Source organism: Gracilinanus agilis, chromosome 3, assembly GCF_016433145.1.
Source record: "Gracilinanus agilis isolate LMUSP501 chromosome 3, AgileGrace, whole genome shotgun sequence".
Classification (NCBI taxonomy): Eukaryota; Metazoa; Chordata; class Mammalia; order Didelphimorphia; family Didelphidae; genus Gracilinanus; species Gracilinanus agilis.
The window spans coordinates 151,677,555-151,689,818 of NC_058132.1; the positions used below are offsets into that span (position 1 = coordinate 151,677,555).

Here is a 12,264-nt window from a genome sequence, read left to right on the forward strand (position 1 = left end):
CCTTTCCAGTGAGGACTTGCCCTGCCCTTTCCTTCACTGCTGTCCACCTGCCACTCAGCTCTTAGCCATGGCTCCAAGAAGCTGCAGCATGGGCAGCCCAATACCCATTCCCAGGCTCAGGACAATTGAAGTATGAATACAAAGTAAATGCTTGCTAATGATGGATAAACCTAAAATGAGCTGGTATTTTTTGAACATAGATTAAGCAAAGGTCTCAAAATGTGCCAAGTGATGAATAGAAATGAACCTGATATTAAAAACTTGCAGAGGACAAGAAAAAACTCAGGATAAGTGAGAACTTGTGCTACAAGTGGACTGATTTTTTTTTTAAATGCTCAGGGGTACTCAACCACAACTTTGCATAACATTTAGTTGAGAGGAAAAGGAAAACCACAAAACATAACCTGGGCTCTCTAGACATTTAGCAGTTCCTTCTGCCACAGTTTTGAAGAACATAGAGCTCAGGTGAGTATATGACACACTGGGGGGAACTATTTGAGCTGAGGGTAGAAGGGAAGGTAGGCACCGCACTCCTCATTCCCAGTCAGATAGGGAACAGTTCCCAAGTCAACAAAAGCTGCCTACCTGATGTACCAAAAAGTGAAGCCTAGGGCCAGCACAGCAAGCCATGATCTCTCTTCCAAAAAAACCCACAAACAAATGTGTTTGAAAGTGTAAAAAAGACTTTTGGATCATGTAAATGAAATGATCCATGTATACTTAAGGAAGGGTACAGGGTTGTCGGCTGTGATTTTTTGAGTAACAGAACTGTTAGCACCAATACAGAAGTATTGCTAGCGAAGGTCAGGGGTTTGGGCCTATAGAGAATAAAGAGAAATCCTATGGAAAAAAGTCTAGGTCTCGGATGTAAGGACTAGCCCCCTTTGTTCAGGAATTTCATCCTGTACAGTTGGGGAGCCAATTGTCTGAATCTGCAATTGTTTGCTATAAACTATTTAATTAACTTTTAAAACTCTGGAATAAATGGAAGCTACCTGAAAAGCAAGGGCACTGTCTTTCAATGAACAAGGGCAGCAGTGACCCAGATAATTCATGAGGTCACATAACAAGCATGTTCTCTTTATTTGGCAAGGAAGGATGTGATTTATTTTTCAAATTATAGCTATTCGGAAAAGCTAACATTAGTTTGCAATCTCAACACACAATGTTCAGTCATTAAGAGACACTGACAAAAAGATAACTTGAGTAATAGGTACAGAGAGGCCCAAGATAAAAATTTTCCTGTGGATAATCTACAAATCATCTAGAGTTGACTACCCAGTTCAGATTATTCAAAAGTCCCTTAAGTACTTCCGAATAGGACATACTGAACAGAAGTTCAATGATGGAAACACAAATGTCCATCTGATTAAGGCTACAAGCAAAAGAAAAAAAAATCTTTGGAAGGTTGGGGAAATATGATACATGTGTAAACAAAGACCATGACACTGGAATGACAATTTTCAGGCTGTGTAAACTTTGAGTCTAGGCTGTTCTTCATTTTCTTAAAGAAACTTGCATTCAATAGTTTTTATATAGAATTAAAACAAGTATTCTTTCAATAAGTATTTATTTAGGGTCTCCTGAGCATGAAAGGCACAGCCAGAGATCCATGCACTCCCTTCTCTTATCACAGGAGCTTAAGTTTTAGCTGAGATTTTAGGGCAAGAGATAAAAGGATGGCTATATGAAACAAACTGGTCCTTATCCACAAATACCTTTCAATCTAGTATAAGAACTTATGATTTAGTAGCATCATACTTAGGATTTACAGCATGATTTAGTAGACTCAAAGATTACCTGATTTAGATCAATCAAGATCTATTTGATTCAAAGAGAAATAAATTGAAGGAATAGCATGGGGTACATTAATAATAATCTTTTTCCACTGATGGCAACAAAAGTCAGAAAGACTTCTCAAATTCTAACTGTTTCTGGCCCTCACATATTCAGTAAATATTTAAAACACTATTACAACTTCAGCAAAGTCACTTATCTGAGCTCACAAAAATGGTGGATAGGTAGCTCTATAACTCCTCCCCAAAAGCTTTAAAAGATGTACCTCACTAGCAACTTCTTTGGCAGGGAGAGGCATGATGGAGGGTGGGCCATTGTATAGTGAAGAAAGGTGACTTTAACAAAAAAGTCATTATTTTACCCTACATATCAAGTGAAGCATAATTTCATTTTAAAATCTGGGCCAATTTCACAATCTGTTTTCTGGGAATTAAGAAAGGTATCTTTAGCCTAAACCAAAAATAAGAAAGTAGTACCTCTCTCATCTCTTTGATTTAATGCTCATCATTTAAAGCCAAATCGTGTGTCATTTACTCCAAGGTTCCTTGAATTCTCTTAATTGATACTTTCCCTTATTTGATTTTTCAAAGCCCTTCACTACTCACATATTTATGCTATTTTCCATTAATCTATGTCATAGCGCCTTACCAAACTGTTAGCTGCCCAAGTGAAGGAACCATAATTTACCTGCTAAAATTTCTATCTATCCATCGCTTAGCATAGTGCTCTCTGCACAACCAAATCACTATGCCCATTCTGACAGTCATTGGTTGGGTACCATCTGCCTTGCCATTTTTCCTCAGGGAATGCTAGGCACTGATTTCCCTTCTGGACCTGTGGCCATTGCCATGATATGCTGCTGCAACCTAAGGAACACTTGGTCTATCAGCCAAGCAGCTGAATTCTCTTACATCTGTCCATATAGCACCCATTTTGGACTTCTTTAATTACTCCAACATGCCCCCCCAAAATTTATCATTGGGAAATCTCATCATTTGGCAAAATCAACCAGAGGGCAGAGTCATGAACTCTTTCATTTAGATGTTAGAAAATAACTGTCTCATTTCCAACCCAGCTGAACTTATTTTGTATTTCTTTGGCTTCTTCACCAGCCACTACCTCCTCTACCTCCACCTTTTACCCCCTCAAACTGTTTGGCTTTCTTTGGTGTGTTGTTGTCTTCTCCCAGTAGCCAGTAAGCTTTATGAGGGCAGGGATTTTTCATATTTGCATTCCTGCTGCTAAGCAAAGTGCCTGATAGAGAATAAGAGCTAAACATAATGACTGACTATGTGTTTCCTCTAATTAGAATGTGAGCTAATTGAGGGCATGGTCTGTTTAACTTTTAATATTTGTATCCCCAATGCTTGGCACACAGTAAATTCTTCATGAAAATTTATCTATTCCATTCCAACCAAGCATTTAACAAATGTTCATTGAATTGACTTGATATATAATGCAATTCAAAATTAAATCACAGAAATCATTTTTGACCATACATTAATTTGCATTGCTTTCATGACTCCTTCCTTTTCTTACCACAGGAACTATTATCTTTGTTTCACAGTAGACAAAATTGAGGGCAGCATATTATACTTCACACAAGACCTTAGTTAACCCAGCCTGGAATGCTCAGAAAATCTAGAAATGTTAAACAAAGAATAATCACTGTAGACAATGGAAGTTTATGAGATAGAATGGCCAGAAAATTCTAGAATGCATTACAAAGACTTATTTTGCCTATTTTTAATGAATCTGTGCTGACTCAATGATCAACGATCAACTTTCATTTCTAAATATCCACAAATTTCTCTTTAATGCATTACTTCTGGGGTCAGATCATATCTGGACCATTTTGTTAAACTGTAGGTGCCACATTTTGGGGATGATAGTGAGCTAGAACATATTCAGAGAAGAGTAATCAAAATCAATGTAACTGAGAATTCTCCAGGAGTCTGGAGAAGAGACTTAGTAAGAACCCAGAAATTACCCTCAAGTATCTGACAGAAGGTCATAATGAAGGGGGATTAAATTGTTTGTCTTGTCCCCAGCAGGGGCAAAATTAGAAATAAATGGAGGCTGCAGAGGCAGATTCCAGCTTTGGTACAAAAACTTCCTAACAATGCTGTGTACGTGGTTAAGGAACGGTGACTAATTCATTTTGGCTGGAATATGCAGTGCATAAAAAGAGAAGCAAGGGTGGAAAGGTAGGTTGAAAGCAGATTGTGAAGACTGTGTTTTCATCTTTGTATGCCTCCCACATCTAACCTGATAGCTTATATCTCATATGTAAAACCAGGATAATAATAGGACATAACTCAGGTTATTGTGGGGAATCCAATCAAATGTATGTAAGTCACTTTGTTTATCTCAAAGCTCTACATAAAGGTGACCTTTTTTTACACATGATTTATAAATACATGTTTTAAAAAAGAAATCAGAATGGGGTATTTCAGGAGGTAATGAGTGTCCTTACACTAAAGCTTTAAGTGGAAAATGATTAATTACACTGAGGATACTATAGAGGGGGATTCCCCTTTAGATATGAACCAGATGTCTGGAAAGGTCCTTTACAAGGTCCTTTCCAACTTCTGAGATTCTGTAATAAGAGTCACAAGGATGTCTTGAGAATCAAGGAAAATTAGATCCCAAACCATGAAAGTGTAATATACAGTCTCTTCTTATACCCTTTCCTTGTAAATCAGGCAGAAACAGAATCTCGGACCCTTTGCATAAGATAGCTTGTAGGAAAGAGGTTGCCAGAGTTTCTGAAGTTGGGAAACTTCTCTTCTTTTTCATGTGGTGTTGACTCAGGTAGGGCCCCAGGGTAATAGAGAAAATACAGTTAAAACACGTCCAATTTCTGTCATTAAACTCTGAAAGGTACCACCAGGAATTCATGAACTCTATTAAAATATCAGTTCTAGTTGGAGGGGGAATCGTTCGTTCGCGTGTGTGTGTGTGTGTGTGTGTGTACTGTGTCTCAAAAAATCTTAGTGCAACACTATCTCTGTATTTTAAAATACTTGTGAAATCCTAGAAGGTACCTAAAGAAAGCCAACTACTTAAACATCTACCTTAATTTTTCATAAATCAAAAGATGTGGAACTCATTTGTCACATTCTTTCAAAAACACAATGAATTTTCTTAAATGATTTAAAATAGCAATAACCAAAAACACTGACCTATAGGGTCAGTCTGGTTCCATTCTTTTTAAACTTTCTTTTCCCATAGAAAGGCAAGATGCTTTGGATTGAGCACTAGACTGGGAAGGCTAGACATCTGATTCCCTGATTTGCCTCTGTTGCTGGTAGGAACACAGTCCTTTCACTTGTGCTTCAGTTTTCTCTTCATCTGCAAAATGGTGATAAAACCTCTGCTGACTTCACATGAAGATAATGATATTCATCTATTACTCTGAGAAAGGCCTAGATAAAAAGTATGTATGTTGTGGATTCTCCAAAGGTCTTCTCTAGACCATGGTAATTACTATGAATCTAGTCCTTAACCTAATAATAAAAGAGTTTATTCCAGGAACGCTTGAGAGGGGTAAGCAAAGAGAATGGTGAGATTCAGAATGTGAGACAATTTGGCCTTGACTACCATGTTCTAAAACTACTTCAATATTACTACAGTTACTGTTATTTGTTGAGAGCTGACAGATTGTAGTGAAATTGTGATACATAATTGTGGCTTTGAAAACATAATTTCACTGTCATTAAATGAATAATGAATCCTTTCATACAGATATCCATTCTAAAAAATATATACAAATCTCTCTCTTACACACACACACACACACACACTCTCTCTCTCTCTCTCTCTCTCTCTCTCTCTCTCTCTCTCTCTCTCTCTCTCTCTCTCCCCCCTCTATTTTCTGAAAATCAAACAAGCAGCTTCAAAACTAATGTTAATAAGAAGGGGAAACTAATGAGTAGCTCTCTTCCCAGACTCACATGATAAAGGCCCAATGGCATCCACTGAGGCAGTGGTGCTGCATTTCCTCTGAGGCTCAATAGTGTAAATACACACAATAAGAGGAGACTAGAAAATTGAAAAGGGTTACAAGCCAAGAGTCCAAGGCTATTAACAAGGTCAGAATCTGTTAAATCCCTAAGGCCCTGGACTGTGAAAAGAGCTTGGTTGCAGCTTTAAGAGAGAACAGAGATTTCCCAAGTACAAGAGCCCAAAGCTACTGACAATGTTCAGATTATATTAAATCATGATCATGCAAAGAGCTCCACTGTAGCTTGGAGAAGGGACCAGAGATTTTCCAGATACAAAGTATACAAACCTGATCACTACAGTGGAATAATACTGCCCTCTTCTTTCTCCCTGCTGTCTCTCAACCTCCCTCCAACCATTCATCACTTGCCACCCCAATGGCCAGACAAGAGGCCTTGTTAAGACAGAAAAAACTCTTGAGCTTTGGAGGTCTGAAGATCTAGGTTTGGATTCCCAGCTCTGCATGTCTTTAGCTACAACCTTGGACAATTCACTTAACTTCTCTGGGCCTCAGTTTCCTCATCTGTAAAATGGGGGGGGCCACCTGCTCTGTTCTTCAAGGGGTGTCAGCTAGGATCAAATGAGATAATGCAAGTGAAAATTCCTTCCCCTTCCTACAAAGATCAGATGCTGTTATCATTGTTATTAGCATCAACCCCTCCCTGCCTCCTGCCACCCTCCAACCATCCTCCCCCACACAGTGCGGTGTCATCTCGGGAAGAGACAACTATGATAGGAGGACAGGGTTTCTAGCCAGGACAAGGCCCTGTCTCCTCTCCCGTTCATTTCGAGGCATTCCCTCCGAACCTTTAAGGGACCCTCCCCATCCTCCCACTCCCCAGTGGGCGGGGGCGGGGCAGCTTTATTCTCAGGTGAATTTTGCCGCTATTGGCCCCCAGTAGAGGCATCAGGACGCACTCACCGATCTGCCCAATAAACTCGATCTTGATACCCTGGTGCTCTAGCCGCTTGTTGGGGTTCTTGAGCGCGAGGCTCACCTTCCCGGACACAGTCTCCCCATCGTAGAAGAGGAAATACTTCTCCTTCTTGCCATCCTCCGTCTTGTGCTCCGCTCGCTTCCTGCTCTCTGCATCGCTCAGCAAGATCTCTACCTCGGCACTCTGCCCGAAGCCGAAGAAGCTCATTTCCCCGCCGGCCGGCCGGCCTGGCCTGACCCGGGCAGGGGGCTGGCGACGGCGCACTCGCGGAGGGGCTGCCCAGGAGAGGCGAAGCTAGGCGGCTGTGGGAATGCAATGCTCCGAGTGAGGGAAAAGTCCCCGCCGCGGCCCCCGGAGCAGAACGGAGCCGGGGAGGGGGGGGCACGCCACGGTGGGTGCACTCCCTGCAAAGCCCCTCCAGGAGCCGGCCCCCAGCCTCCGCCCCGGGCACGCACCACTTGGTTTCGCTGGCTACGCGGCAAAGGGGGGCGGGGGTCTTGGGTGAGGGGAGCCAGTCTCTAGCCCCGGATACGCGCGTGACCCCGGGCGCATGCGCGCCGCCCCTCCCTCCGCCCTCATCTTCCCCTCCCTGAGCTCACTGCGCAAACGTAGCGGAACGAGGTCGGGCTTCTACTCTCTTAGGAGACGTGGGGGCCCCTTACTCGAGTTCCGTTAGGATTACCATCCTAGCCACGGGAGACCCAGAGCGAACGGAACAATACCTTCCATGGGGGGGCTAAGGGGAGATGCCGAATTTTACCTTCCATTTTAATTCCCTCCCCCGGGAGACTTTGCACACCACTAACATCTTCGTACACCCTTGAGTTGCGAGGCTCCTGGCGCATGCGCTCAAGAACGTAGGCGAAAGAGACAAAGGTGATCAATTTCCATGTTTGTTTTTTGTTTTTTTCCTTAAGGTATGTTGGAGACTTTTTTCATCCTAAGTTTAAATGAAAGGGGGAGAAAATTTTGGCTTGTCATTGAAGGTATTGTTCCCTAGCTGAAATAAAAAAAAAAAAAAGCCAGAAGGTAATCATCTGTTGACCTTAAGCTATTACTTCCGTACTGAGTCGCCTTCCGGCTGCCGCCATTCAGTGTAGAGGCGTCAGGAACAGCTGCTGATTGGCCAATAGGGAAAGGGGTTCGGTGGTTGTGGTTGGTTGACAAGAAAGGGCCTTTGCTCAGTGAGTGGTTAATGTGGAAGGGACGGAGCGCGCGCTGAGCAAGTTTTGAAAGAGGACCAGAAGACTGCTCATCCTTTGGGGATGTCGCTGCAACCAAACCTCGGGAACTGCTTCGGGCGCTGGTGCCCCTCCAACCTCAGCCTAGGTGAGGAAACTGTGAGAGAGACGGGAGGGCAGTTCCCGGGATTGGGCGGGAGTGCGGATGGAGAAAGGAACGGAATCCAGACATCTTGCCGCCTAGTCACTGACAGATAGGCCTCCTTTTTTGTCGTCTCCTATGTGATCCCGTGGCGGGAGGAAGGGGCGATTGGAAGCTTCTGTGGACTTCACCTGTTTGGGCATTCCCTTCACAGGGGCCTATCGCAATACATCCACGCCTTCACCCTATTCAAGCCCACCTGCAAATCTTTCTTAGCATTATCAAGGTATTATTACAGTACTGGAAGTTTCAGACTCTCACTTGTACCTGTCCATATATTTGATCATTAACTCATTTTTTTGACATTTTCACGCCATTTCTTCCTCATTATTTGTCTTTTGGTAATATATTGTTGCAGAGAGGTAGCGTACTATGATGGATTGAAGTCTGGGTTTGGAGTTAGGAAGACCAGGATTAAAATATTGCTTCCAAGTAACCTTGTGACGGTGGGCAAATCATTTAACTTTTCAGTGCTCCAGGCAACTCTCGAAGACTAAATTACTAAGTAGTGATGGCCAGCTTCTGACCTCTATACACTAATGAAATGACTGGTTGATTTGCAGCCCTTTTATTTATGCCCTTTTTACTGTCTGAACAGTAGTTACTCCTCATTCACTTTTTTCCCCTTGTGTTGTTTGTTAGGCTGAACTCTTCTCAGTGATTCTGAATTTGAACTGGGAGGGTGTGCTATCTTTTGGTCTTTTTTTTTTTTAATAATATTTTATTGTTGTCTTCTACATTGTCCTAATTTTCCCCAATATCCTTTCTCATTTCCTTTCTCTGAGAGCTATCTCATATAACAATAGTATTTTAAGTGTTTATTTTAAATATATTTTATTTCATTAACTGTTTTTCAATTACATGTAAAATTTTCAAATAAGAACTTTTTAAAAATATGAGTTCCAAATTCTTCTCCTCCCCTGCCATACCCCCTTCTTGAGAAGGCAAGCCATTTGATATCAGTTATACATGTAAAGTTATGCAAAACCTACAAATAGTATTTTTAAAGAAAAAAGAGGAAAAACTCAACATAATTGATCAATACCATGTTTTTGATCTGTAATGCAATTAACAATCTATTTCTACTCAGAAGGAAGCTGGTAGTATAGGGAAAGACATACTGGATTTGGAATTAGAAGACCTGGAGTCATATCCTACCTTCTACTTCCTAGTCAGTCAATAAACATTAATTAAGGGCCTACTGTATGCCAGGCACTGTACTAAGTGCTGTCATTTGCACAGTAGTCACACCCACTAAACCTCTTTTGCATATGGGCTAAACCAGGTTGAGGGTAACTTAGGCCACAAACTCATTCTCCAGTGGAATGCTTAGTGGAGAACAATTAGTTCCAACTTCCAGGAAGGCTGCAGAAGCACTTAGAGCTAGGCCATTCATTACCAGTCTTTCTGATTTTTATCTTGCCATTGGACTTAAGTAACTCTGGAAGAGAGTGAGGCAGACAACATTAAGCAACTCTGCCACACTTAAATTCAATTCATACACAAGTCAAGATATCATTCCATGATGTCATTGGTTCTCTTCTTTTTTTTGATGCCAGTTATATATTTGTTATTGTATAATATGTATTTTCATGTTTGTATGTTATGAAACAAGAGACATTGTTTACACAAGAGAAAAATTTATGTAGGAAATAAAGTGAAGAATGGTGTTTCAGTCTCTATTTGGATTCCATCTATTCCTTTAATGGTTGAGGTTATCCTTTTTCTCCCGTCTCTTTATTTTAAAATTTTATTTAATTAGTTAATTCAGAACATTTTTCCATGGTTATAGGATTCATGTTCTAGCCCTCCCCTACCCCTACCCCCTCTCATAGCCAGTGCACAATTCCACTGGGTTTTACATATGTCATTGATCAAGACCTATTTCCATATTATTGATATTTGCATTAGGATGCTCATTTTGAGTCAGTATCCCTAATTATATCCCTATCCACCCATGTGATCAGGCAGTTGTTTTTTTTCTGTGTTTCTACTCCCACAGGTCTTCCTCTGAATGTGGATAGCATTCTTTCTCATAGGTCCCTCATAGTTGTCTTGGATCATTGCATTGTTGCTAGTAAAGAAGTCCATTACATTTGATTTTACCACAGTGTATCTGTCTCTGTATAATGTTCTCCTGGTTCTGCTCCTTTCACTCTGCATCTGTTCCTGGAGGTCATTCCAATTCACATGGAATTCCTCCAGTTTATTATTCCTTTCAGCACAATAGTATTCCATCACCAACAGATACCACAATTTGTTCAGCCATTTCCCAATTGAAGGGCATATCCTCGTTTTCCAGTTTTTTTGCCACTGCAAAGAGCATGGCTACAAATATTTTTGTACAAGTCTTTTTCCTTATGATCTCTTGGGAGTGTAAACCCAGCAGTGGTATGGCTGGATCAAAGGGCAGGCAGTCTTTTAACACTCTTTGGGCATAGTTGCAAATTGTCATCCACAATAGTTTGATCAATTGATAACTCCACCAGCAATGCATTAATGTTCGAATTCTGCCACATCCCCTCCAACATTTATTACTTTCCTTTGCTGTCATTTTAGCCAATCTGCTAGGTGTGAGGTCTTACCTCAGAGTTGTTTTGATTTGCATATCTAATTATTAGAGATTTAGAGCACTTTTTCATATACTTATTGACAGTTTAGATTTCTTTATCTGAGAATTGCCTATTGTCCACTTATCAATTGGGGAATGGTTTGATTTTTTTGTGCAATTGATTTAGCTGCTTATAAATTTGAGTAATTAGACCAGTGGTTCCCAAACTTTTTTGGCCTACTGCCCCCTTTCTAGAAAAAATATTACTTAGCACCTCCTGTCACCTGTCATACTATCACCACCCCCTTACAGTATTCACCGCCCCCAACTGCACCTGTGACCATCACCGCCCCCCTGGATCACTGCAGCACTGACCAGGGGGTGGTGGTGCCCACTTTGAGAATCATTGAATTAGACTTTTGTCAGAAGTTTTTGTTATAAAGATTTTTTCTCAATTTGTTGCTTCCCTTCTAATTTTGGTTGCATTGGTTTTGTTTGTGCAGAAACTTTTTAATTTAATGTAATCAAAATTATTTATCATATATTTTGTAATATTTTCTAACTTTTTTAAACATTTATTAATAATCATTTTTAACATGGTTACATGTTTCATGTTCCTACTTTCCCCTTCACCCCCCGCACTCCCCCCACCCATGGCCGATGCACATTTCCACTCGTTTTAACATGTGTCATTGATCAAGACCTATTTCCAAATTGTTGATAATTGCATTGGTGTGTTAGTTTTGAATCTACATCCCCAATCATGTCCACCTCAACCCATGCGTTCAAGCAGTTGTTTTTCTTATATGTTTCCTCTCCTGCAGTCCTTCCTCTGAATGTGGGTAGCCTTCTTTACTATAAGTCAGAATTGTCCTGTGTCATTGCTTTCTGCTGGTACAGAAGTCCATTACATTCGATTTTGCCACAGTGTATCAGTCTCTGTGTACAATGTTCTTCTGGCTCTGCTCCTTTTGCTCTGCATCAATTCCTGGAGGTCTTTCCAGTTCACATGGAATTCCTCCAGTTTATTATTCCTTTGAACACAATAGTATTCTATCACCAACATATACCACGATTTGTTCAGCCATTCCCCAATTGAAGGGCATACCCTCCTTTTCCAGTTTTTTGCCACCACAAAAAGCGCAGCTATAAATATTTTCGTATAAGTCTATTTATGATCTCTTTGGGGTACAAACTCAACAATGGTATGGCTGGATCAAAGGGCAGGCATTCTTTTATAGCCCTTTGAGCATAGTTCCAAATTGCCAGCCAGAATGGTTGGATCATTTCACAACTCCACCAGCAATGCATCAATGTCCCGATTTTGCCACATCCCCTCCAACATTCATTACTCTCCCCGTCTTTCATTTTAGCCAATCTGCTAGGTGTGAGGTGATACCTCAGAGTTGTTTTGATTTGCATTTCTCTAATTATTAGAGATTTAGAACACTTTCTCATGTGCTTATTGATACTTTTGATTTCTTTACCTGAAAATTGCCTATTCATGTCTCTTGCCCATTTATCAATTGGGGAATGGCTTGATTTTTTTATACAATTGCTTTAACTCCTTGTATATTTGAGTGATTAGAC

At 40.8% G+C, this 12,264-nt stretch overlaps 2 protein-coding genes across 2 annotated transcripts in view; one reads left to right on the forward strand and one right to left on the reverse strand.

The window, feature by feature from the left end:
- VPS26B (VPS26, retromer complex component B) overlaps nucleotides 1-6,947 on the reverse strand; it is a 29,926-nt gene extending 22,979 nt beyond the window's left edge. The window contains exon 1 of the mRNA XM_044668316.1: nucleotides 6,725-6,947. Within this exon, the coding sequence (XP_044524251.1) occupies nucleotides 6,725-6,947 (223 nt within the window). The remainder of the gene's footprint in view (nucleotides 1-6,724) is intronic.
- Nucleotides 6,948-7,363: 416 nt separating this feature from the next.
- NCAPD3 (non-SMC condensin II complex subunit D3) overlaps nucleotides 7,364-12,264 on the forward strand; it is a 122,814-nt gene continuing 117,913 nt past the window's right edge. Inside the window, exon 1 of the mRNA XM_044668321.1 lies at nucleotides 7,364-8,069. Within this exon, the coding sequence (XP_044524256.1) occupies nucleotides 8,006-8,069 (64 nt within the window). The 5' untranslated portion in view covers nucleotides 7,364-8,005. The remainder of the gene's footprint in view (nucleotides 8,070-12,264) is intronic.